The 21,136-nt window shown below is 42.3% G+C and overlaps 2 protein-coding genes and 1 long non-coding RNA gene across 13 annotated transcripts in view; 2 read left to right on the top strand and 1 right to left on the bottom strand.

Moving 5' to 3' along the window:
- The window catches only part of MED26 (mediator complex subunit 26), a 41,337-nt gene extending 33,437 nt beyond the window's left edge, over window positions 1–7,900 (top strand). For 6 of the 10 annotated variants that reach the window (XM_039515439.1, XM_039515443.1, XM_039515441.1 and 3 more), the window contains one exon: window positions 729–5,113. In XM_039515439.1, coding sequence (XP_039371373.1) covers window positions 729–2,420 — 1,692 coding nt within the window. In that variant the 3' untranslated portion in view covers window positions 2,421–5,113. Of the gene's footprint in view, window positions 1–728; window positions 5,115–6,589 lie in introns of those variants that run through there. The other 4 variants (XM_039515438.1, XM_039515437.1, XR_005591408.1 and 1 more) reach the window with 3 other exon arrangements.
- The window catches only part of LOC120391618, a 44,964-nt gene that overhangs the window by 21,373 nt on the left and 2,455 nt on the right, over window positions 1–21,136 (bottom strand). The window contains exon 1 of one of the 2 annotated variants that reach the window (XR_005591412.1): window positions 8,130–8,333. The exons of the other annotated variant lie outside the window; for it this stretch is intronic. This is a non-coding gene — a long non-coding RNA (uncharacterized LOC120391618). Of the gene's footprint in view, window positions 1–8,129; window positions 8,334–21,136 lie in introns of those variants that run through there. 2 annotated transcript variants of the gene reach the window in all.
- SLC35E1 (solute carrier family 35 member E1) lies at window positions 8,461–20,386 on the top strand. Its single transcript, XM_039515454.1, has 6 exons — window positions 8,461–8,845; window positions 9,511–9,581; window positions 9,964–10,101; window positions 11,090–11,215; window positions 12,215–12,460; window positions 13,551–20,386. The coding sequence occupies exons 1-6, from the start codon at window positions 8,461–8,463 to the stop codon at window positions 13,782–13,784; spliced, it is 1,200 nt and encodes a 399-aa protein (XP_039371388.1). The 3' UTR covers window positions 13,785–20,386.

Raw genomic sequence — 21,136 nt, 5'->3', positions numbered from 1 at the left:
TGCATAGCTAGAGAACACTGATTCATACACATTGGGTTTATTCTTCAATTCACTTTTCACTCTGAAACATTCTTATGCCAAATGCCCTCTGTGAGATTTGGTTATACAAAAGGGCTTGCTGAGGGAACAACCAAATTACAACTTCCATGTTTAGGCACCCTGAGAATTTTATTTAAATTGGCCCCAAAAATCCTTCCCACAGCACTTGGGGAAAATTCCATCTGACTCTGGAGAGTGGAGTAGGATGTGACAATAAGCCAACAGTGATGATCAGCTCTAAGGGTCTGTGATTTCTTGTCCCTCTTTCTATATGCCTGTGGTTGTGAAACACACACCTTGTCTGGCTGGGGGTTGTGTACATCTTTCCCCAGAACTTGAGCATGCTCCTTGGTCACCTGCAAGAGATTCATATTGAGTGAGGGACTCCTTCCCCACCACTCTCCCCAGATGGCTCCCATGGCACTTCAGCCAGTGGAGAAAGAAAAGAGATGAATAATCAAACTTACAGTGGTTCCCTGAATGGTGGAGCATGGGGTCAGCTGAATCCATCCCTTCCAAAAAGACTAATGGATTAATATTATTTAGCTCCTACGTTCTTTGTGAATTTTTGGTGTGATATTTGGCAGAATGGTATGCATTGACAAGTGAAAATGCATCTTACAATTTGACTTACGTTCTATCTGGTCAGAATTAAATTTTTGTAAAACAACTCTTCTCACTTTTTATAGGAAACCAGATTAGGGAAACTCATCAATGATGTAAGAAAGAAGACGTCCAATGAGGAACTTGCCAAACGTGCCAAGAAATTGCTACGGAATTGGCAAAAACTGATAGAACCTGTAACCCAGAATGAATCCGTTCCAAGAGGATTGCCGAATCCACCTGGATCAGCAAATGGTGGTGCACACAATTGTAAACCAGAAGTGCCACCTGCTGTAGTAACTGGATCAAAGCCCATCAATGAATTGAAAAGCAGGAATGATATCCAAAAGCTAAACTCCCCGAAAACAGAAAAACTGGGAAATCGGAAAAGGAAAGGCGAACATAGGGATGGGCATCAGGGCCCCCCTCCTTCTAAAGTTTCCAAAGGTAGTCATGAAGTATTACAAAACTCTTCTCCTCCACCAACTAATGGGATTGCGGGGAGCCCTGGAAGTTTCCCCAGTCCTGTAGATGTAAACCTGCAAACAGGGCCTGAAAGCAGCAGGACAGAACATAGTGAAAATGACAAACACAGTAAGATCCCAGTAAATGCTGTAAAACCTCACACCAGTTCTCCAGGACTTGTAAAACCTTCAAGCACCTCCTCATTATTAAAGACTGCAGTGCTTCAGCAGCATGATAAATTGGAAGAAACCACAGGCCAGCACCAACCTAAGAGTCCCCGCTGTTCCTCGTTTAATCCTGGGAATATTAGGCATGACACATTTGCTCGACAGCATATCACATACTCACCAAAGGGTTCAATACCTAGTCCATCTCAAAGGTCCCAGTTCTTAGATACTGCACAGGTGCCATCACCACCACCCCCTTCCTTGATGCAACCATCAACACCTCCAATGCCAGCAAAAAGACTGGAGGTTTCTCAGCAATCAGGAACTGAGGTATCTCAACGTTGGCAGGAGCAGGCATCTTCTGAAAGCCAGTACAGGCACACAGCAGGGACACTTCAGCACACATCTCCTAGCTGCAAAACTAACTTGCACCCTGGGGAATCTCTGACGCCACATGTTGGCTTTTCACCGGACACTTCAAAAATGGACAGTGATGATGCTGCTTCAGGTTCGGATAGTAAGAAGAAGAAAAGGTACAGACCCAGAGACCATACAGTCAATTTGGATGGGCAGGTTGTAGAAGGGGGTGTGAAACCTGTGAGATTAAAAGAAAGAAAGCTCACGTTTGATCCCATGACAGGACAGATAAAACCTTTAACACAAAAAGATTCTTTGCAGGCAGAAATCCCTGCAGTCGCTGAACAGCACAGGACAGAAACAGACAAGCAGGAGCAAAAACCCAACCTGCAAAGTCCTTTTGAACAAACGAACTGGAAAGAGTTATCCAGAAATGAAATAATTCAATCGTATTTAAACAGACAAAGTAGCTTGCTGTCTTCATCAGGAGTACAAACCCCAGGAGCTCACTACTTCATGTCTGAATATTTAAAGCAGGAGGAAAGCACTAGAAGAGAAGCTAGAAAGACTCATGTTCTAGCTCCTAACAGCAAACCCACAGACTTGCCTGGGGTCACAAGAGAGGTCACAAGCGATGACCTCAACAGAATACGTGAACATCACTGGCCAGGCGTGAATGGCTGTTATGATACACAGGGTAACTGGTATAATTGGACGCAGTGCATATCTTTAGATCCACATGGGGATGATGGTAGATTGAACATCCTGCCTTATGTCTGCCTAGACTGAGTACAGTTTTGCTAAAATGCTCTCACATCGGCAGTTAGAAAAAATGGCAGACACTATGCCACTTAACATGGAGAGAGCCTCCTGTCCTGGACAAACAGGGCCAACGAGCAGAGGGTATGAAGGAGCTGGTTGTTTACAGCTCTTTCCTTTAAATTCTCCTTTTGTGAAATGCTGCTACCAGTTTACTAACAAAATTGCAAAGGAAGGCATACGAAGGTTGATAAATTGAGTTCAAAACTCTATAGCAAGCCAGCTATAAAAAAGTGTTAGTCCCCAAGAAATGAAGATGATTTCCAGCACTTTGTGAATGCCGGAATCTTATTACAGGCAGGTACAGATAAAATTGTAGAAATTACCTTAACAAAATATGCATCTATTTATTTGATTTAATTTGAGTTGATTGGGCAATGAGATGTCCGAGACAATGTGCAAAAAATCTAGTTTTTATTTGCATCAGATCTCTGAACAGGATTGTGTTCTTTTCAAGTTACGTGGTGCAAAGATTGGGTTTTAAACAGCAGGTGTTGCACTGCAGGTTGGCGATCTGGCTTCAGCTCAACATTCCATAGGCATCCACATATTTTAGTCTGGTTTCAGTTAAAATCCAGTCTCTGAGAAATGCTGCAAAAACTAGGTTTTTTTAAAAAACATTTTTTCTTCCATCACCAGCCAAATCATTTTTCTCCTTTTCCCTTCCTGCAAACTTCTAGAAAAATTCACCTTTTCTAGAATCCAAAAGTAATGAGGGTGCTACAGGTTTGTAACTGTTCTATGAGGGGAAAAAGGAAGCCTGTTTATATGCTGGAAATATACTTGTTACCATTCCTTTAGATATTGTTTGCCTTATGGATATCCATCATAAACGCAATTTGCAAAAACAAAGAGCCTTAGTGAATGTACAGTAACTAGACTTCTGTGTTCTTGGGATGCAGAAGGGAGCAACTTTGCTATTTGGTCCTTTAAGTGGACACATTGTGATATAAATGTGGAAATAAAAAAATTTGCACAAAAAAGTTTGTGAATTATTTATAATTAAACTGGTTACTTTCAAAGTTTGGTCAGTTCAGAAAAGCCAAGTTGAAGCTAAGTACATATTGCCAGCAGTGTGATTAAACCTGCATCCTGTTAGTTCACTTTCTAAACCAGTTAAAGGTGGTTAGTCGTATAAGATGCACCGTCTAGCTTTTCTTAGTCTTCCAAGTGTGCTGGCAATAATTACTAATATATACTGGATAATTTTAACTATGGTTAAATCCAGGGAGAATGTGCTTGGTTCAGAGAGAGTCCTCCAAGTTATTGTTGTTATACCTCACAAGTTGAGCTAATCATTCAGCTTTCTCTTCAGTCCACTTTTGTATGTAGTAATAATAATTGTAAAATGTCTATTTCACCTCTGATCACAGCCTGATTCAGTAATGTTTTTATATTCAATTTAGGCAAAACATGTGCAGCTCCTGTTAATATATTAGCAATTGGAACAATTTATTTTTACAGTATCTGGTATTGGGCTTCTGTCCTGCTGGTGCTTTAAAAAAAAAAAAAAAAAAAAAATCAGGATTACTGCCACTGCAGTAACATTAGATACACCATTAGGACTGGATTCTGCTTCCACTGAGGTCCCTAGTAAAAGTCCCACTGATTTTAGTGAGAGCAGGATCAGGCTCTTAATTCTCAAACAAAATCTACTTTTTATAATGGATGTTACTCATGAGGTGAGCATTGGCTTGTTCCATGGAATACAATGAGAAAAGCTTTTAAAATCTTAATCTTTCCCATTCAGACTGAATGCTTCTGTGATTTGCCTGGCTTGTGAAATATTGAAACCTGCTGTACATGGGTATTTCAAAATCTCTCCTCAGTGCCTAGTTGTTCCCTTTTCTCTAGGACTTTAGAATTAGAAAGGCTTCTCAGCTGGAAAAAACAGCCACCATAAAAATGTTTCCAAGTATATTTTCAGTTTACTTCCATTTTTACCCGTCTGCAGTGACTACCCAAGCTGTTTGGAGCTGGGGAAGGTAGTATCACCTTGTGTCTTGGAAGGGTGGGATGGGTGGAAAAGATGATCCTGGAAAATGCTTGACATTAATTTATTTAGAAAACGTACACACTAAAACACCCCCGACCCCCAAACAAACAATATTTCTGCACCTAAGGGAGTCTGTTCTCTTCCACTTTTCATGAAAGACCTTGGTCATTATCCTGCCCATCTTGGGGCCTCTGAATTTAGGGCTACTCTCATAAGGGAATGGTTGGGCTCTGATCCACCTCATAATTTTTGGCCACGGTTTTCTTTCCTGTTTACTCCATTTCTTCTGAAATTCTGGCTGCACTACAGGGGTCTATAGAGGAATATCATACTCTAAACTGTCACTGGCATTTGTGAGCAACCTGCCACAGTGCCCAGAGGCTGACTAACCACTGTGATGATCTTAATTTCATCCATTTTGTAGGGCAGGAGTCTAAGGTATCAGACCCAGCTCTTGCCCACAGCAGTACAAACTGACCAGACATTCCACTGATTACTGTGTGCTTTAAACCTCTTTTGTGTGACTAGTTTTCACGGTTCTACACTAGGTGGTCAACCAAGTTGGAAGTAATCCAGGGTCAGAAATAGGGTCAAAGACATTTATATTTCAGCATGTTCTATTAGTGTAAACAGTGACGTTCTATCAGCTCCAGCAAATGTTGAAGATGTTTACAAGGTGGTTTTGTCAATTTTGTAAACCAGTTCAAATGAAGTTTACCTTGTACATGTTTACGTGTTGTGTATTTTCATATTTTTGCATGGACTGTTTCTTAGCTAGTTGCTTGTTCTCTAGGTGCTTTCCAAAATGCACTGCCCTTGTCCTAACACTTACAATCTAACAAGTGTAGAACAGACATCTCCTTCCACTGTGGCATAGAAAGGCTCCCATGTGAGAATCTAGGTTCTGATACGGCCCCATTCCTCTGTGGGTGCCTATATATTAGGTGTGCTGAGATATTACATAAATTCCTTTATTTTTGAAAGGATGCATAGAAGAAATAAGCAGTAAAACAACTGATATTTACCTGTCCAGGAACCAGTCAATGTGTCTCGCATTCTATGTTTTAGTTAGCCTTAGTTTACTACAAACACTTTACGTGATACTGCTCAACCACTCAACAATCATTTCCCTTAAATGGTTGTAGATTTTTAACAACCACAAAGAGGAGTTTTATCGGTATTGCTGGTAACAGAGTAGGAACTCCCATCCCTAGGAGGAAGACCGTATGGAAACAGTGGCCTTAACAAGCTGTCTGCTGCTTCATTGTAACAGTTATGTGACACATTAGAGAGGAGGTTCCCAGCAGGCTATTAGTATTTTCCTTTTGTGCTCAATGCACTTAGGAGAAAAGCCCGACATAAAACTTACTCTTGCTAATGCTACTACCTCAAACTTTTCAGGAATGTCATTATCCCACCTGAGTAGGTCTGTTAATCTTGCCACTGACTACCAGTGTCAAAGCAAATCTAATTTTAAAAAAACTCTCCCTTCACTTATGAGGGGATCCCTTCATGAAAGTAATTATGCCTTGTATCAAAGCAATTACATCTATAACCATCCCTATCTAGAAGTTTAAGCACTACTGAAGCACTTGTTAAAATTAATGATCAAGAAGGGCTAGCATGGAGGACTGACAGTATCTTTATGCTGTTCTCGATCCCTGATCCAAATCTGGTATACATGGATTTTGAGTGAACACCCATGAGATGCTAACTATAAAATTAGCTGGCCTTATTCTAGCACACTTTTAAACAAGTGTCCTAGTTGGCATCTTTACTGACAGTATAGATGAAAGGCCAATTATCTGAATTAGTAATAGTCTGTTACTTGTATTGTCCTGCAGATGACCCCTCCAGTTCATGAATTAATTGTGTAAGCGAGGAAACTGCTTCCTGTGCAGTTTTGTGGAGTTCATTTTCCAGGACACTGAGTTGTAATGTCTTTCACTAGTACTAAATTCAGTGCTCATTTAAATGTTGGGTAGGTGGATGGAGAGTTAGCTATTTTCCCCTGAATTTTAAAATTGGTGAGAGGGGAAGAGGGAGGTGGGTGTGTCACATCAAAAAACGTGTTTGGAAATGTAGGAGTTTGACAAGAAATCACAAGATGTGAAATGAGGTCTTGATTTTTTTCCGTTTGCAGGGAAGGAAACAGTGGTGTACAGTGAGCTGCCCTCACCTCACTCTGTGAACAGCTGAAGCCTGAAGGAGAGGGATACCTCATTTGTTTACCACAGATTGCAAGTGGAAAAATTCTGTTACCAAGAAAGTGATGCCCTGGGAGTGCTGGACTCAGGCCTTCAGTCCCACACAGCTTACACCTCAGATACAGAGGAGGTCCCAAGATTCCTGTCCATCTATTCCATGAGAAAAAAATTACAAAACTAAAAGAAAAAACTAGTCAGCTTTATTGTTCTGTACTCTTTTTACTTCACATAAACTAGTCCTTGTGCTTTTGCCTAAAGGAAGTGCTTTCTTAGTATAGTTACAAACTTAAAGGGAAAGGTCTTTTATGCTCCCTGCCCCCCCCCCCATTGGTTTTATTTATGTGCTAGTATCTAAGAGCTCTAGTCATATACTAGGTCCTGTACACAGAACAAAAATACACTCCTTCCCTCTAAAGAGTTTAGAACCTAACTCTGGCTGGAGTCAGAGGGGAGTACAGAGAAATAGCAGCACTGGTAGATTGCATCATAGACAGTAATCTCTACATCCCACATGTGACCATTGTCAAGTGGCAAAATATACATATGTACCTTGCTATAAGGGGGTTAGGACAGGCGTGCTCGGTTGCAGATATAGGGCAGCTCAGAGTAAAGAGTGAGATTTGGACAGATCTGCCTCTTGGATAAATGCTTTTCTGAGCCTTCCTGATCGTTATTAATGATGTACATTTGCCAGTAGAGAGCACATCTCCAGTGTACGGTTAATAGCATCTGTTTTTTAGGTCAGTCACAAAAATAATGCAAAAAAGCTCTTTGTCACCATTATTAAAGGGAGGCAAGCTGACTCCTATGACAACCTATATAACTGCCCTGACTAACCAATCAATCAAACACATGCTAATGTAGACTGCTTCTGAGTTTAATATTCCTGTCACAATTCATGAGCAAGTTAGGTATGTGGAAGTTCTACCTAAGTTAAATCTATGGAGAAGCTGGAATCTGTTAAGTCACTTCCCTCTTCTGAAATTGTACCACCATCCTCTAGCCCTTTATTATTTTACAGCTGGTGTATGCTCCTGGTGACCTGCCAGCTGGTTGAACAGGCTCTTTCAGAACTACACCGGGATCTGTAGCAGTAGTTGCTGCATTACTGGATGGTTCTGCTGCTCTTGTGTTTGAGAGGCTGCTGGGGGAGAGGTGATGCCTACATCAGGAACTGAAATCAAAGCCAGGTTTCTCTTCCGTTTAGCACCACCCACCCATTTGTACGGGGGTGCACGCGTGGAGAGCCCTTACACCACATTATAAACCCTCTATAGGATGGAAACCACTTCAAGGCAGGGGTGTGGCAGCCCCGCCTGGCATCTGCCTGACGCAGAGTCGGGGTCCTAGGCTAGGAGCGCGCCAAGCGGGGAGGTAACGGCTCTCACTGGACCCGCTTACAGAGGCGGGTCCGATAAAAGACGTTACCTCCCGCCTTGTCTCTGGAGCGGGACCGCCCCCGCCCCCCCCCCTTACCTCGGCACCAGCGCTGCCTCGTCCAGCCGCGCGTCCGCCACAGCCCTGGCGCGGCGGGCAGGGGTCGCTCTTGCCTAGCGGGGGTAGAGGCGTGTGACCCCCCCGTCCGCCCGCCCGCCCGGGGTCCGGTCCCGTCAGGACACGATGCTTTGCGCAGACCCGGACTCAGGGGCCGTTCCGGGATGGAGGCGGAGCCAGGCGAGCGGAAGTGACGTCGCATGCAAAGCCCCGACCTCGAGCCTTGCGGTGCGGCGGGGCGGGGCCACCCCCGGAAGCGACGCGCTGGCGGCGCTGACGTTGCGCCGCGGTCTGCCGGGACCCGTAGGGAGCGATGGCGGCCGCAGTGGCGGCTCCGGGCGGCGGCGGCGGCTCCGCGACGGCGGGCGCGGCTCGCGCACCGGCGCTGCGGGAGGGCGCCCGGGTGTCTGCGCTCTGCCTGGCCTGGTACGGGCTGAGCGCGGGCGGGAACGTGGTGAACAAGCTGCTGCTGGGCGGCTTCCCGCGGCCAGTCACCGTCTCGCTCTTCCACATCCTCGGGCTCTGCGGCCTCCTGCCGCCGCTGCTGCGCGCCTGGCGCGTCCCTCCGGCCGGGCCCGCGCAGCTACCGCCCCGCGCCTACCCCCGCTACATCCTGCCGCTCGCCTTCGGCAAGTACTTCGCCTCCGTGTCGGCGCACGTCTCGCTCTGGCGGGTGCCGGTGTCCTACGCGCACACAGGTGAGGGAGGCGCCCGGAGGCGGGGAGAGCTGAGCCCTTCCCGGCCGCAGCTGCCGCAGCTCCTAGTCCAGCCGTCCCCAAGGAGCCCCCTGCCTTATTCCGTGTCTGATCCGGGCCGTGGCGCCTTTGATCGGGAGGGGTGACATTTCTCTGACCTGTCCCTGGCTCAGCCCCTTGTTGCTTCCCTTCCCTCGAAACTGAGTTATCCCTGCTCAGGTTCCTGTAGACGGGTCTCTCCTAGCCCAAGTACAGGTAACGTTTGCCCCTTGTGGTCTATTATATTCCTGCCACTTCCCTTTTTGAGCTACCCATTCTGTTTGCTATTTTCCATAGAGTCTTAATCTGGGTCTTTGTGTCAGCCTGAGCTAAGGACTCCCCACCTCTCAAAATGTATGATCAATGTAGCGCTCAACCAGAGTCTAAATAAATGAAAATGTAACACTGAGTTTCTAACAGTTCTGTGACACATATTCCACTCGACAAAAGTTGATCTTAATCTTTGTTTTATTTTTGTAATCTCAGTTGTGACATCGATCAACTCTTCCTCAGTGCTAGGGTTCGGATATGTCATTTTCCAGACTTCTGTGCACTTTCCCCATTCATGCTTTTCTGTTAGGATTAGTTTGGCTTTATTACCCTTATTTAAACTTCCCTTCTGTTTTCAGTAAAGGCAACAATGCCAATATGGGTGGTTCTGCTGTCAAGAATTATAATGAAAGAAAAACAAACTACAAAGGTAAGGAAGTTACTGGTGATTCCTCATCTTCCTTTCCATTGCTAATCCATGCTGAATTTAATGACAGGGATTGAAAAAATCACTCACATGGAGCTAGTGGAAATCTTTCCCAAGTGAGTACTGTAAGATTGCAGAGAGTAAACATTCATTTTACACATATAAGCTTCTAGTCCTTACGATTGTAAAGAAATCCTTCCAAATATGAAGAGCAAGCTGATTCTTTGCTATCTGTAGGCAGACTCCTCCCATGTATCTGGCATGACTTAGTTTTCTCAAGCTGCAACAAGGTGAAAGCTGTTGTCCCTCTAAAAATATGTATGATGGTTGTTGACTTGAAAGTTCCTAGAAGATGCATGCTGCTGTCATCTGCTTCCTTTTCCAGGTGTATTTATCACTGATCCCTATAATCAGTGGTGTTCTGCTGGCTACAGTCACTGAACTCTCTTTTGATATGTGGGGACTCATCAGTGCTCTTGCTGCTACACTCTGTTTCTCACTTCAGAACATCTTTTCTAAAAAGGTAATAGTTCTGTTATTCGTTCTGCTAGATGGAACTCTTAAATATGTGGCATCATCAAGGGGAGGGATAGCTCAGTGGTTTGAGCATTGGCCTGCTAAACCCAGGGTTGTGAGTTCAATCCTTGAGGGGACCATTTAGGGATCTGGGGCAAAATCAGTACTTGGCCCTGCTAGTGAAAGCAGGGGCCTGGACTCTGACCTTCCAAGGTCCCTTCCAGCTCTATGAGAGAGGTGTCTAACAGACAGTAGGTCCAATTGCAAGAGTTTGCATTTCTCTGAAGGATGGAGCGCTATGTACCTTTTAGAGGGCAGGAATGTATTTCCCAGTATAGAACTGGGTTTGTATTCTTATATGGTGCTTCATGCATCTGTTATATGTCCAGCAATAGTCCACAAAGCCTTGGAAGTTAGCTGTTATGTTGAATGAAGGAAAGTTGGCCATGACCCAGAGTTTATCCTTGGCTTTGTTCCATACCATGGAATCTTTAGCTTCCATCAGCAATGATTGAGAGGCTCTCATGTCTAATAATGTATTTGAAGGATAGCACCTTTAACACCAAGTCAGCCCCTCTCTCCAGACTGAAGTGCCATTACTCCAAGTCCTGCAGTAGAACAGTAATCCAAATTTAAAACATGTAAATCGAACTTGTGAACAAAAATCAGACTTCCTAAGACCAAACAGAATATTTAGCACTTAGTAGTATGTGACTGATGCCATTATATCGAATAAAGACTTGACTGTTGACCCTTCCAGCATACAAGTCAACTAAGCAGTACATCATTGCCTTCCGGTAGGTTGCTTGTTATCTTTAATCATGTGGCACAAAGTGAGTTGTAGGTTCTGTGAAAGTGATGTATTGTAGTTGTTTGATCAAACACTACACCAATGAGTCAAATGTTTGGAATTGTACTTGCTGAAACAATTCCCCATCCTTTGAGTGAGGGTGGTCAGTACTTGAAGAAAGGGTGATTTCTGATGTTTTTATCAGGTATTGAGAGATTCCAGAATACATCATCTTCGGCTGCTAAACATACTCGGGTGTCATGCTGTCTTCTTCATGATCCCAACATGGGTTTTGGTGGATCTTTCATCCTTTCTAGTAGAAAATGACTTGGTAAGTCTTTGGCAAACTTCAAGGTAGGGGACTTGCTTGGACATTTCTCCTGCTTTTTAAAGATTTACCCATATCTAAGACAAGAGGTATTGTAATTGCCACTATGTGCCACTAAACAGTGGAGAAAAAGCATGCTCTGAGGTTATGGTAAGGGCTCATTACAGGGTCACTAGGCAAAACAAGTACAGGGAAACCCCGCTATAACGCGCCTCGCAATAACGCAAATTTGGATATAACGCGATCATAAGGTGGCTCCAGCCGCCCCAAGCAAAAAAAAAAAGCGGCCAGAGCGCTGCCGAAGCTCAAAAAAGGAAAAAAGAGGCTGGAGCACTGCTGAAGGAAAAAAATACAAAAAATGGAATGTGCCTTCCCCACTGCCTCTCCCTCCCCTACCCCCACTTCTTCTTTTGGTGAGAAGAGCCATTCTTCTCCCCAGCTGCTCCTTGCTCTTCCTCTGCCCCTTGCACGTCTCCCCTGCTCTCCCCAAGTGCTTCCCTCTCTCGCTGCGTGGCTGAGAGCCCCCGCTGTTGGAGCTGCACCCTTTCAGTTATTGTTATGGGCAGCTCGCAAACGCAAGTCGTTTTCTGCCCAAGAGAAATTGACCGGCTTGAAATGGTAAACCTCGCTATACCGCAACCCCGCATTTATCGCGATCAAATTTTTTTGGCCCCCAATCATTGTGTTATAGCGGGGTTTCACTGTATCTTGTCTGGTATTTGGCACTGGCACCTTGAGGCAAGAGCCCTGAAGAGCAGATTGTGATGAGCCTAAAACATAAGTTGTGAGGTTGTCTGCAGAAATGGACAAAACAGTTAATTTGAGAGGGGAGATAATGTGGTGGTGTGCCTTTTTACTCAGCCCTCCCTACCAAAATGCCAATAACAGGTGACTTGTTTGAGAAGCTATTGTGAATTGCATCCTCTTCTCTTTATGAAGTTCTCTATTTCTTCTCTGAAACTGAAGCTTAACTTTTTTTTTTTTACTTTGTTGTTTCCATAGAGTACTGTATCCCACTGGTCCTGGACTTTAATGCTGCTCATAATCAGTGGATTTTGTAACTTTGCCCAGAATGTCATTGCCTTCAGTATTCTTAACTTAATCAGCCCATTAAGTTACTCTGTTGCAAATGCCACAAAAAGGATCATGGTCATTACAGTTTCCCTTATAATGCTTCGAAATCCAGTCACCAGCACCAATGTTCTTGGGATGTTGACTGCAATCTTAGGAGTATTCTTGTATAACAAGGTAAGTCTCTGTTGTGAACCTATGCCAGTCAGTAGTTGCTGAAAGCTGTTACTATCTACTGACTGTAAAATAGCCTTTGTAAAATGATGTGAAGTATCAGAGGGATAGCTGTGTTAGTCTGGATCTGTAAAAGCAGCAAAGAGTCCTGTGACACCTTATAGACTAACAGACGTATTGGAGCATGAGCTTTCGTGGGTGAATACTCACTTCGTCGGATGCACCCACGAAAGCTCATGCTCCAATACGTCTGTTAGTCTATAAGGTGCCACAGGACTCTTTGTTGCTTTTGTAAAATGAGTTGTCCATAAGCAGACCAAACCAGGTAATTGTGTAACAAAAAACCCCAAACAAACAAAAATCACAAATCGCCCAAGTTGTCAGGCTCAGGGGAGACCAAGAAATGAATGGGCCTTGGTTAATGAGCTCCCCTGAACCTTGGGTGGGATTAAGACACATTGACGTTGGAAGTAGGGAGCAGTGCATAAGGGGAAGCTTGCTTTGCTTTGCTGCTGCCTTACTGTGACAGTTGTGGCATCAGTGGACTTATCTCCAGAGCTGTAAATAGAGCATCTTTCACCACCACTTAAATTCATTCTTACAAATGTATACAGTGGTGCTCTTGCTCTTTCAGCTTCTACAAGCACACAAATGTGTGTGCCACTAACTTGTTTGTTTGGGGGTTCTGGTGAACGTAACAAAAGATTTCTTGTGATCACTGTTCTAACCTAGATTGACTTTGTGTTTCACTAGTGGCTCAAGGCTTTTGAGCAAAATCAGGACTCTTGTTAACTAGGAATGCTGAAGGAGAAAGATTTGCATTAGGAGTAATTGTGGATTTAAAACATTAATAAGCGTAGCCTCTAACACAGTGGTTCTCAATCTGTTTACCATTGTGGGCCACATATGTGAGCCGCATCCAATACTACCTGTATGGTGTTGAGGATGTCATATGGGCCGCAGCTCTGTGCTGATTAGGCCGCAGGTTGAGAACTACTGCAGTCTAATGTGACTAGTTTCTGTGTGGGATAGGTGTCTGCTCTTTGTTCGCTATTGTCTGAAAGAAGTAGTTAATTAATTCTTTGTTCCACAGACAAAATATGATGCAAATCAGGAAGCAAAGAAGCAGCTACTTCCAGTTACAACTGGAGATCTTGTGAATCTGGAACGTCACCGGAACACTCCTGAAAAGTCTCAGAATGGACTCATGGCATTCGCACAACATGGAGATTATCAGTATGGCCGAACCAATGTCTTAACAGATCACTTCCAGTATAACAGGCAAAACTATCCAACCACATACAACTTAAATCGATATGATATATAGGATTCTGATAAGCAGGTATAGACTGTAACACAAAGTTTTCCCCAGCATTATCAGGAACTTCTGGCATGCCCTTGAATGTAAAGCTGTAGATTGTATAGGTTCTTCAGAGGAGAAGATGCATGTGTATCAAAAATGGTACAGACTTTCATCGTCAGCCAAGCAGGTCTCTAAACATGAAGCAATTAGATAGACACTGGAAAGGAGTGTACAGTATAATTCTTGTACAGAGATTCTGGTGAAATGCAAGTGTAAAACTCCAGCATCAATATTTGCTGTCATATTTGTTTCAGAACCTGTCAACTGACTGCCATTTTGGCAGTAAAAATGTGGCCAGTATTTCCTTTCCATGCTAACAACTTGATCTTTAACTTGTGTTTTAATTTTTATTTTAATGCTATATGACTCATTACTTTAACTTTCTTCAAAAGTTTCATAAATTGTATTTGGAAACTATGTATGCTCCTAATTGGTGTTAGCAGGGCTTGTCAGCTGGAGGATTTGTGTGTCTAAAAGCAGATGTGTAGATTTGAATTTCAGTTGCACAGGTTTAAAACTTCATGTTGATATCAAGTACCTGTGTCTATAGCTTCAGTTTACAATGATGATCAAACAACAGGGTTTCTAAACTAGTACTGAGTTCTTGTTCCATTCAATAATCTTGAAGTAAAACTTTGTTTAGGCATAGAGAACTGATTTGTCTCTTAAAATAATGTGACTATTAGTTACCAATAGCAACTGTGATGGAGAGTTTTCACATTCTTTGATTGAAAAACAGTTACACAACTTCATCAGTAGTTACTCTTTATCTGACAATAGAAAACACCTTGCCAAATAAAAATTAGTATTTGGAACAAGGCTTTTTTCCTGTGACCTCTCTGCACTTGTTTTTGTAAAGCTAGCTTGTTGTCATGCTGAATTGGGAGACAAGGATTGCTTTTTCTCTCTGTTTTTTAATTGGAAGAATCCTCCATCATATGACTTCTGTTTCATGAATGTGGATTTGGATGTATCACATCCCTTCTAATTGTTTACAAAATTATTTCTTGGCCCCCAATTATATTTTATATGTTTCTCTTCCACAATAGTTCTAGTAGCACTAAGTATGTTCTGCCTGACTTGTAGATTCAGACGAGTTATGGAAGTTAACACTTATACCCTTCTTTCCTCCTGTAGTGCTCCTGGCTTGAATAATGAATTATTATGAGAAATTGTTCTTGAGTCAAGAGTGAATATGTAAAATTGTGAAGGATGTGTGTTGAATTTTCTGCTTTGCACTTTTTGCATAAATGAAGGTGCTTTGACAAAACATGAGGTTTTGTTAATGAGTTATGTCAGATACTGTGTGTGAGATAAAAGTGAAGTCATCTGAGCTTTGGAGTATAGAAAACTATTTTTGGCAAAGATGATCTTCAGGCCTTGTCTCTTGGAGGAGGAGCCCATCATATAGTGGGCTGAGATTCTGGCAGGAGAAGTGCTTGGCGCATTCTTGCTGATTGATCATTGGACAAACACCAGTGTGTTATACAAAATACTCCCTCCCCATGTATTCTTTTCATGAAAGATGATTGCCTTTTAGAAGCAAGATAATTTTGTGACTCCCTTCCAGATTATTTAAATACATTTTTTTTCCTGTGAGTGCAAAGCTAAATCTATTCCCTGTCTGCTAGATGCTTGTAGAAATTCCCAGTGTAATAGCTTCATTGATGTGTCTCAAAGGAGATAATGGTGCACCTGAATCTCTGGAGGCTGAGCCAAATTCAGTCATGGTGTATGAGCAGAACTCCAGTGATGTCAGTGGAGGTGAGTGTGTTCATGCTAGTAGGAAATTTGGACTTGGATGTTTAGTCTGGAAAACTCATGGTTCAGAAATCATTATGGAAATCCTTCCCACACAACTGTTAAACTAGAACTGCTTTCAGAGACTCTGGGCTTCATTTCTTTAGAACTGTTTCATATTAATGTGCAAAAGGGAAAAATACAGCCAGTGGAAAGACTGATATAATATATTTCTAAGGCACCCTTTTTAATATCTGAATGCCATTGCATAAATGTGGAAGGATGGATGATCTTGTGGTTTAATACTCTGGACTGGGACTGCGGTTCAGTTCCTGGTTCTGCCGTAGACTTCCTATGTGAACTTGGACAAATCACTTAGCCTGAAATTTTCAGAGGAGGTTAAGGGAGTTGGATACCCAATTCAATTATTTTCAATGGGAGCTGAGTGCCTAACCTGTCTGAAAATCTCAACCTTGATCTTGGTGCCTCAGTTCCCTATCTGTAAAATGGAGAGAATTCTTCCATACCTCATAGGGGTGCTGTTCTGGGTTACTGCAGTGATGAAGGCCATAAAAAGGCCAGAAAAGCACAGATCAGAGGGATTTCTGTGTGCCTACCACCATAATATCTTGGTACCATTTGAATCAGCCCTTCAAGGAAAAGGAACACAGCTCCCTTCTTTTTTCCTAAGTAGATGTTTGCTTAATCATATTTAGGTGGCTTATTTCCTAGAGCAGTGGGTCTCAAACTTTTTTTAATGGTGACCCCTTTCACACAGCAAGCCTCTGAGTGTGACACCCCCCCCCAATAAATTAAACACCATTATAAATGCTGGAGGCAAGCAGGGTTTGGGGTGGAGGCTGACAGCTCGCAACCCTCCATGTAATAACCTTGTGACCCTCTGAGTGGTCCTGACCCTCAGTTTGAGAACCCCTGTCCTAGAGATTGCAACCAGGTCTGTTTCACAACTCCTCCCTTAGAAGGCTTGTATTGCACCCTCCTAAACTAGCGGGACTTGGGCTCAGTCTCATCTGTCAGGATTGTAATCACAAGTGAGGGCCCCCTGCTGAGAATGCCTTGTCCTTGTTTCTCAAATTCTAATCTGAGCTCTGGCAGCCTCAGTGTCCCCCACAAACACAACTGCTGTAATGCGGTGCAGTGCAATGCAATAGGGGGTTCACTGTGAGAGCAAGGCCATAGTCCACTTAGGGCTCTGAAGATGACTTTGTAGGCTTCTCTCCTACAGGTTACATGACCTGTGGTCATGCTTTGCTAGTTCAGGCTGTACAGTCAGTGGGGATTATTTTGTACAATAGAATTTTTAGGTGAATCATACTACAGTAAATGATTTCCTTGAGTACCTGAACCAAAGTTCCAAAGCAATTACTGCATGCATTCAGGTAAAGGAAGTTTCTGATATTGTTGGAACTTGTATTGTAATCTTACTAGACGTTGCAAGATTTTGTTTGGTGAGGTGAAACATTTGTCTAGTTTTAACATGGTTTGTAAATTAATGGCATATTTAACTGTACATAAGTCTATAGAAAATATGAAAACAGGAATAAAAAGGGCATATCTAGACAATCATGTAGAATGACCCTGCTATTAAATCAGTGAAGAAAATACTTTTTACCCCCCTTTTTTTGCTTGCTGTACAATTTGAGGGAGTGCCATAAATCAGTAAAAATATTAGCCAATTGGGGGACCAGATTAATTTTTTGCAATGTTTTATTGTGTGTAATATGTTGGTTTCAGATGTTTGCATAGAATAAAAGAAAGCTGGGGCTCTGTAATTAGTGTCTAAGATTCAGACATTAGCTACTGCAGCTTTTTAAATTGTACACTACAGATAGACTGTGAAACTCAGATATTACATTGATGCAAAACTGAGGAATCCTATCCCTCCAAAAATACTGGGTGTTACTAAAAATAAGCATGCGCAAAGAACCCAGGCACTTCTTTCAGCTACCCCTTCACGTGGGTTTTTGCACTGAGAGTCCATCAAATAACTTGGTGCTGCTAGATCTTGTGGAAAGCTTTCCCTTATGGACCAAATGATGACTAGGCATGTCCTTATTTTGGTCAGTGAAACATTCAGGTGTCTTATGCAGTTATCTGAAATAGCTAAACATTTATGAATTTAAATATATAGGAGTGCAAGACTCTTGTGAAAATGACTTTAGTGACTTCAGGTCAACACTAAGAGAGTTGCTGGTCAGAAAAGGTCCCATCTTTCAGTAATGTCCTAACCCACCTCTCTGTCTTCAGTGTAACAGTAGAAATTTCTGCTATAATGTTGTTTATATTGCCCTTTATTTATAAACAGAGCTGTTAATTTTCCAGGGCTTCCAGTTCTTAACCATGTTATAAGCTGAGAAGTTTAAAAGAAAAAAAAAAAACATGCTAGGCTAACTTGGTGCTGGTAAGAGCCGTTTTTAAGGTAAATGATTGATTGTGATCTTATTTACATACAAATATTTATATGTAAATATTTAAGAGCAGCTGTATGGGTGGCACATAAAAACCTTCCCCATTCTGTGTTTTTTCTCATGCTGATACTTTTTGGATGATTTTTTTGTTTAGTTTTTTTAACCTATCACAGGATAAAATTTTGATGCTTGTGGAATCTGGCACTTAAAACAGTAGAGAAGAGTGTGAATTGCTGTAAAATGTTTGTGGTTCTTATTTCTACTGCATTACTCTGTACCATTCAGTATGTAAGTTAGTATGACTGTTTTGTCTGCCTTAGTGGAGGATTCCACTCTGCTACTCTGCACATACCATCATTGGTGATCCATATCAGGTGAGAGGCTGATAAGGAGAGGGAGAAATTGCACTGGTGGCTTTTGAGTGTTGGGGAATCTGTGGGGATTTATCTGCTATCTAATTGGGTAGGTTAGATGGACTTTTGAGGCCTGCCCTGGAGATTCTTACTTGAATACCTGGTGGTGGTGGTTGTAGCCCTCTGCGTACCTTGTGGTTACCAAGAAGGTTGACTAGTGTTGCAGCATGCTAAGGATATGGTAGACTGGACAGTGGTTGTAAGGGCTTGAAACACTAGAATCTTGTAGATATTGGCAAGTGGAGGTGTGTGGTGGTGGTAGTCTTGATTGAAAAGTTTCTTGGTAGGTGAAGCCACAACTAAAATTCTTAATATGATCCTATAGTGTTCTGTGGAACATCCAGGAGTGCAGAGTGATGGAGAAATAGTGACCAGACTCTTCCTATTGTTTGGTGTAAAGTCAGTTTCAGTGGAGGGTGTGTTGGTCTTGTGATATAGTTGTGTTGGGGGAGTTCACCTTTTTTTTTTTTGTGTGAGAGTGTCTATGAACTGGTATTTTGTGAAACTGGAAGTATACTGCTGAAATGTAGGGTTTTTTTAAATGTGTATTAAACTGTGGGAGGTGTCTGCAACTATATGTCCCAGATAAAGAGGTGGAAAAAACCTCTTGGATCAAGTCCTCATTTAGATCTTCTAAAACTCTACCTGGTCATTTGTTTTTTATAAGTTGAGTTTTTCTTTCTTAATAGTTTAGGCCCCACACTTAGATTGTTATGGTCTTGTTCTGTAGTTCATATAAACTATATCCCAAAATGCTTTTGAGAATTACTTAGTGAAGCAGAGGGAGTGGGGAGAGAGAAATAAGAGTTGGTGACAAGGGAGAAAATCTGCTCAACTGAAGTGCGAAGCAAGATGGCAAGTCAGTGATTATAGTTTTTAAAGGATTTTTCAAAACCCAACTCAAATATAAATGTTTATAATTTTAACTTCAGTTTTGGAAGAGAATGCAATACTCACCTGGAGAGTTGGAAACTCAAGTACAAAAGGATTTTGTAAACATATGAGAATCATAAAATGAAACATCAATATAATTTTATTGCACAAGCTGAAATGCAAAAAGTGAGGTGTAAATGGTGAAAAGCTATATTCTTAATTAAATTTAAAATAACAAGGCTTCTTCTTAAATATGGCATGACTGTCCCTTTACAGAATCTGCATTTTCTTTCTCTTTAACAATTTTTCACGTACTTAAGTTTAATTGGCTCTGTAGTAGGTTTCCTGCATGTCCGGGTTCTTGCCATCCTGACACTGTGTAATAAAATTCCTGTGTAGTGTAAGTGCTGCTGGTGTGGACTGGTGTTAAGGCACAAAAGCTCTCTCGCTGTGTTCAAATTATAGCATTTTCTGTAAGAGTTGAGCCAAGGTCCAAATGCTGTGGCTACACTAAATCCTAATATGTACGCAAATGAGGTGTTTATTCCTTTGAGGATGTTGAAATGGGAATAGTCCAAAAAGATTTGCAAAAGTTTTTTGAATAAGGAGAGGGAGAGGAAACAGACTGTCTCTTATTGCACAGATAAGTATTAAAACAGCTTGTTCTTAGAGAGAGGAGTAGGAAGTTTTCTGATCTGTGGAGAAGGCCTCAACTTGGAAAGACAAGTTCATGACACACTGTAAATGGTTAATATCTAAAATCTGAACCCTGTGGTAGAGTTCTTAAATATGTTCCAGTTACTTCATAATTGTGATTTTTTTTAGGTGCATATCCAATAGAATTGGTTCATTTATGTTAATATGGAAAAGTGTATTCCCCTCCTGTTCTCTGATAACTTCTCTTCTTGGAATGCAAACAGAATATTTCCAGGGAAGGAATATTTAATTGTGATATGTATCTCTCTTCCAAATCTAAAGTGAATTTATTTCAAGTTTTTTTATGTACAGTAATTATGAATTTTTAGCTTATGAACTTTAAAGTGGAAAAAAGTGTTGTAATTATACTTTTTAAATATTGAAAATGTAAATAAAGATGAATTCTGCAAAATCAGTTCCTGCATACTGGAGTTATTTATGGTTAGAATTGTGGAGAAGCTGGCTAATTCTTGTCACCCTTGGGCTGTAACAAGATTAGCTAGTCTGCAGTTGGGCTATGGGACAATTTATTTAATGACTAGGGCCCTGCCAAATTCATGGCTGTGAAAAACACATCACGGACCATGAACTCTGGTCTTTTGTGTACTTTTACCCTATATTATACAGATTTCATAGGAGAGACTAGCATTTCTCAAACTGGGGGTCTTGACCCAAAAGAGTGTGTGTGTGTGTGTGGGGGGGCGCATCTGCAAGATTATTGTAGGGGACTAGCATTTCTCAAACTGGGGGTCTTGACCCAAAAGAGTGTGTGTGTGTGTGTGTGGGGGCGCATCTGCAAGATTATTGTAGGGGGATTGCAGTATTGCCACCTGTAGAGGTGTGGACTCACCCCTGCAGTGCCTCCTACTGGTCTGTTCCAGGAATTAGCTCTCCAGCCTCCAGAGCACCCTCTGCAGGCTGGTGATCTGCTGCCTCTTGGCCCCCGTGTCCCTCCCAGGACCTGGTGCCCCTTTATCTGGGGTGCTGCCCCCTGACAGTAACCCCTTTCTCTCAGAGTCTCCCCTCCCTGGGAAACTCTCACACATTATCCCCACCTCGCCTCAGTATAAGGCTACTGCCAGTCATCGTCTAGCCCCCACGCCCCGGGGCAGACTGCAGTATCTGCCTACTCATCACTGGCAAGGTTGTGTTTGGACCTGCTGCC

Source organism: Mauremys reevesii, linkage group 26, assembly GCF_016161935.1.
Source record: "Mauremys reevesii isolate NIE-2019 linkage group 26, ASM1616193v1, whole genome shotgun sequence".
Taxonomy (NCBI): Eukaryota; Metazoa; Chordata; order Testudines; family Geoemydidae; genus Mauremys; species Mauremys reevesii.
Note: the sequence above shows the minus strand (reverse complement) of the source record. Positions and strands in the feature narration are given on the sequence as shown.

Bases quoted from the DNA above. Each gene is read 5' to 3' on its own strand.
- SLC35E1 (XM_039515454.1), top strand. From the start codon at position 8,461: ATGGCGGCCGCAGTGGCGGCTCCGGGCGGCGGCGGCGGCTCCGCGACG. The intron at 9,582-9,963 runs GTAAGGAAGTTA...TTCCTTTTCCAG, and splicing joins AAGAAAAACAAACTACAAAG to GTGTATTTATCACTGATCCC. The intron at 12,461-13,550 runs GTAAGTCTCTGT...TTTGTTCCACAG, and splicing joins GAGTATTCTTGTATAACAAG to ACAAAATATGATGCAAATCA.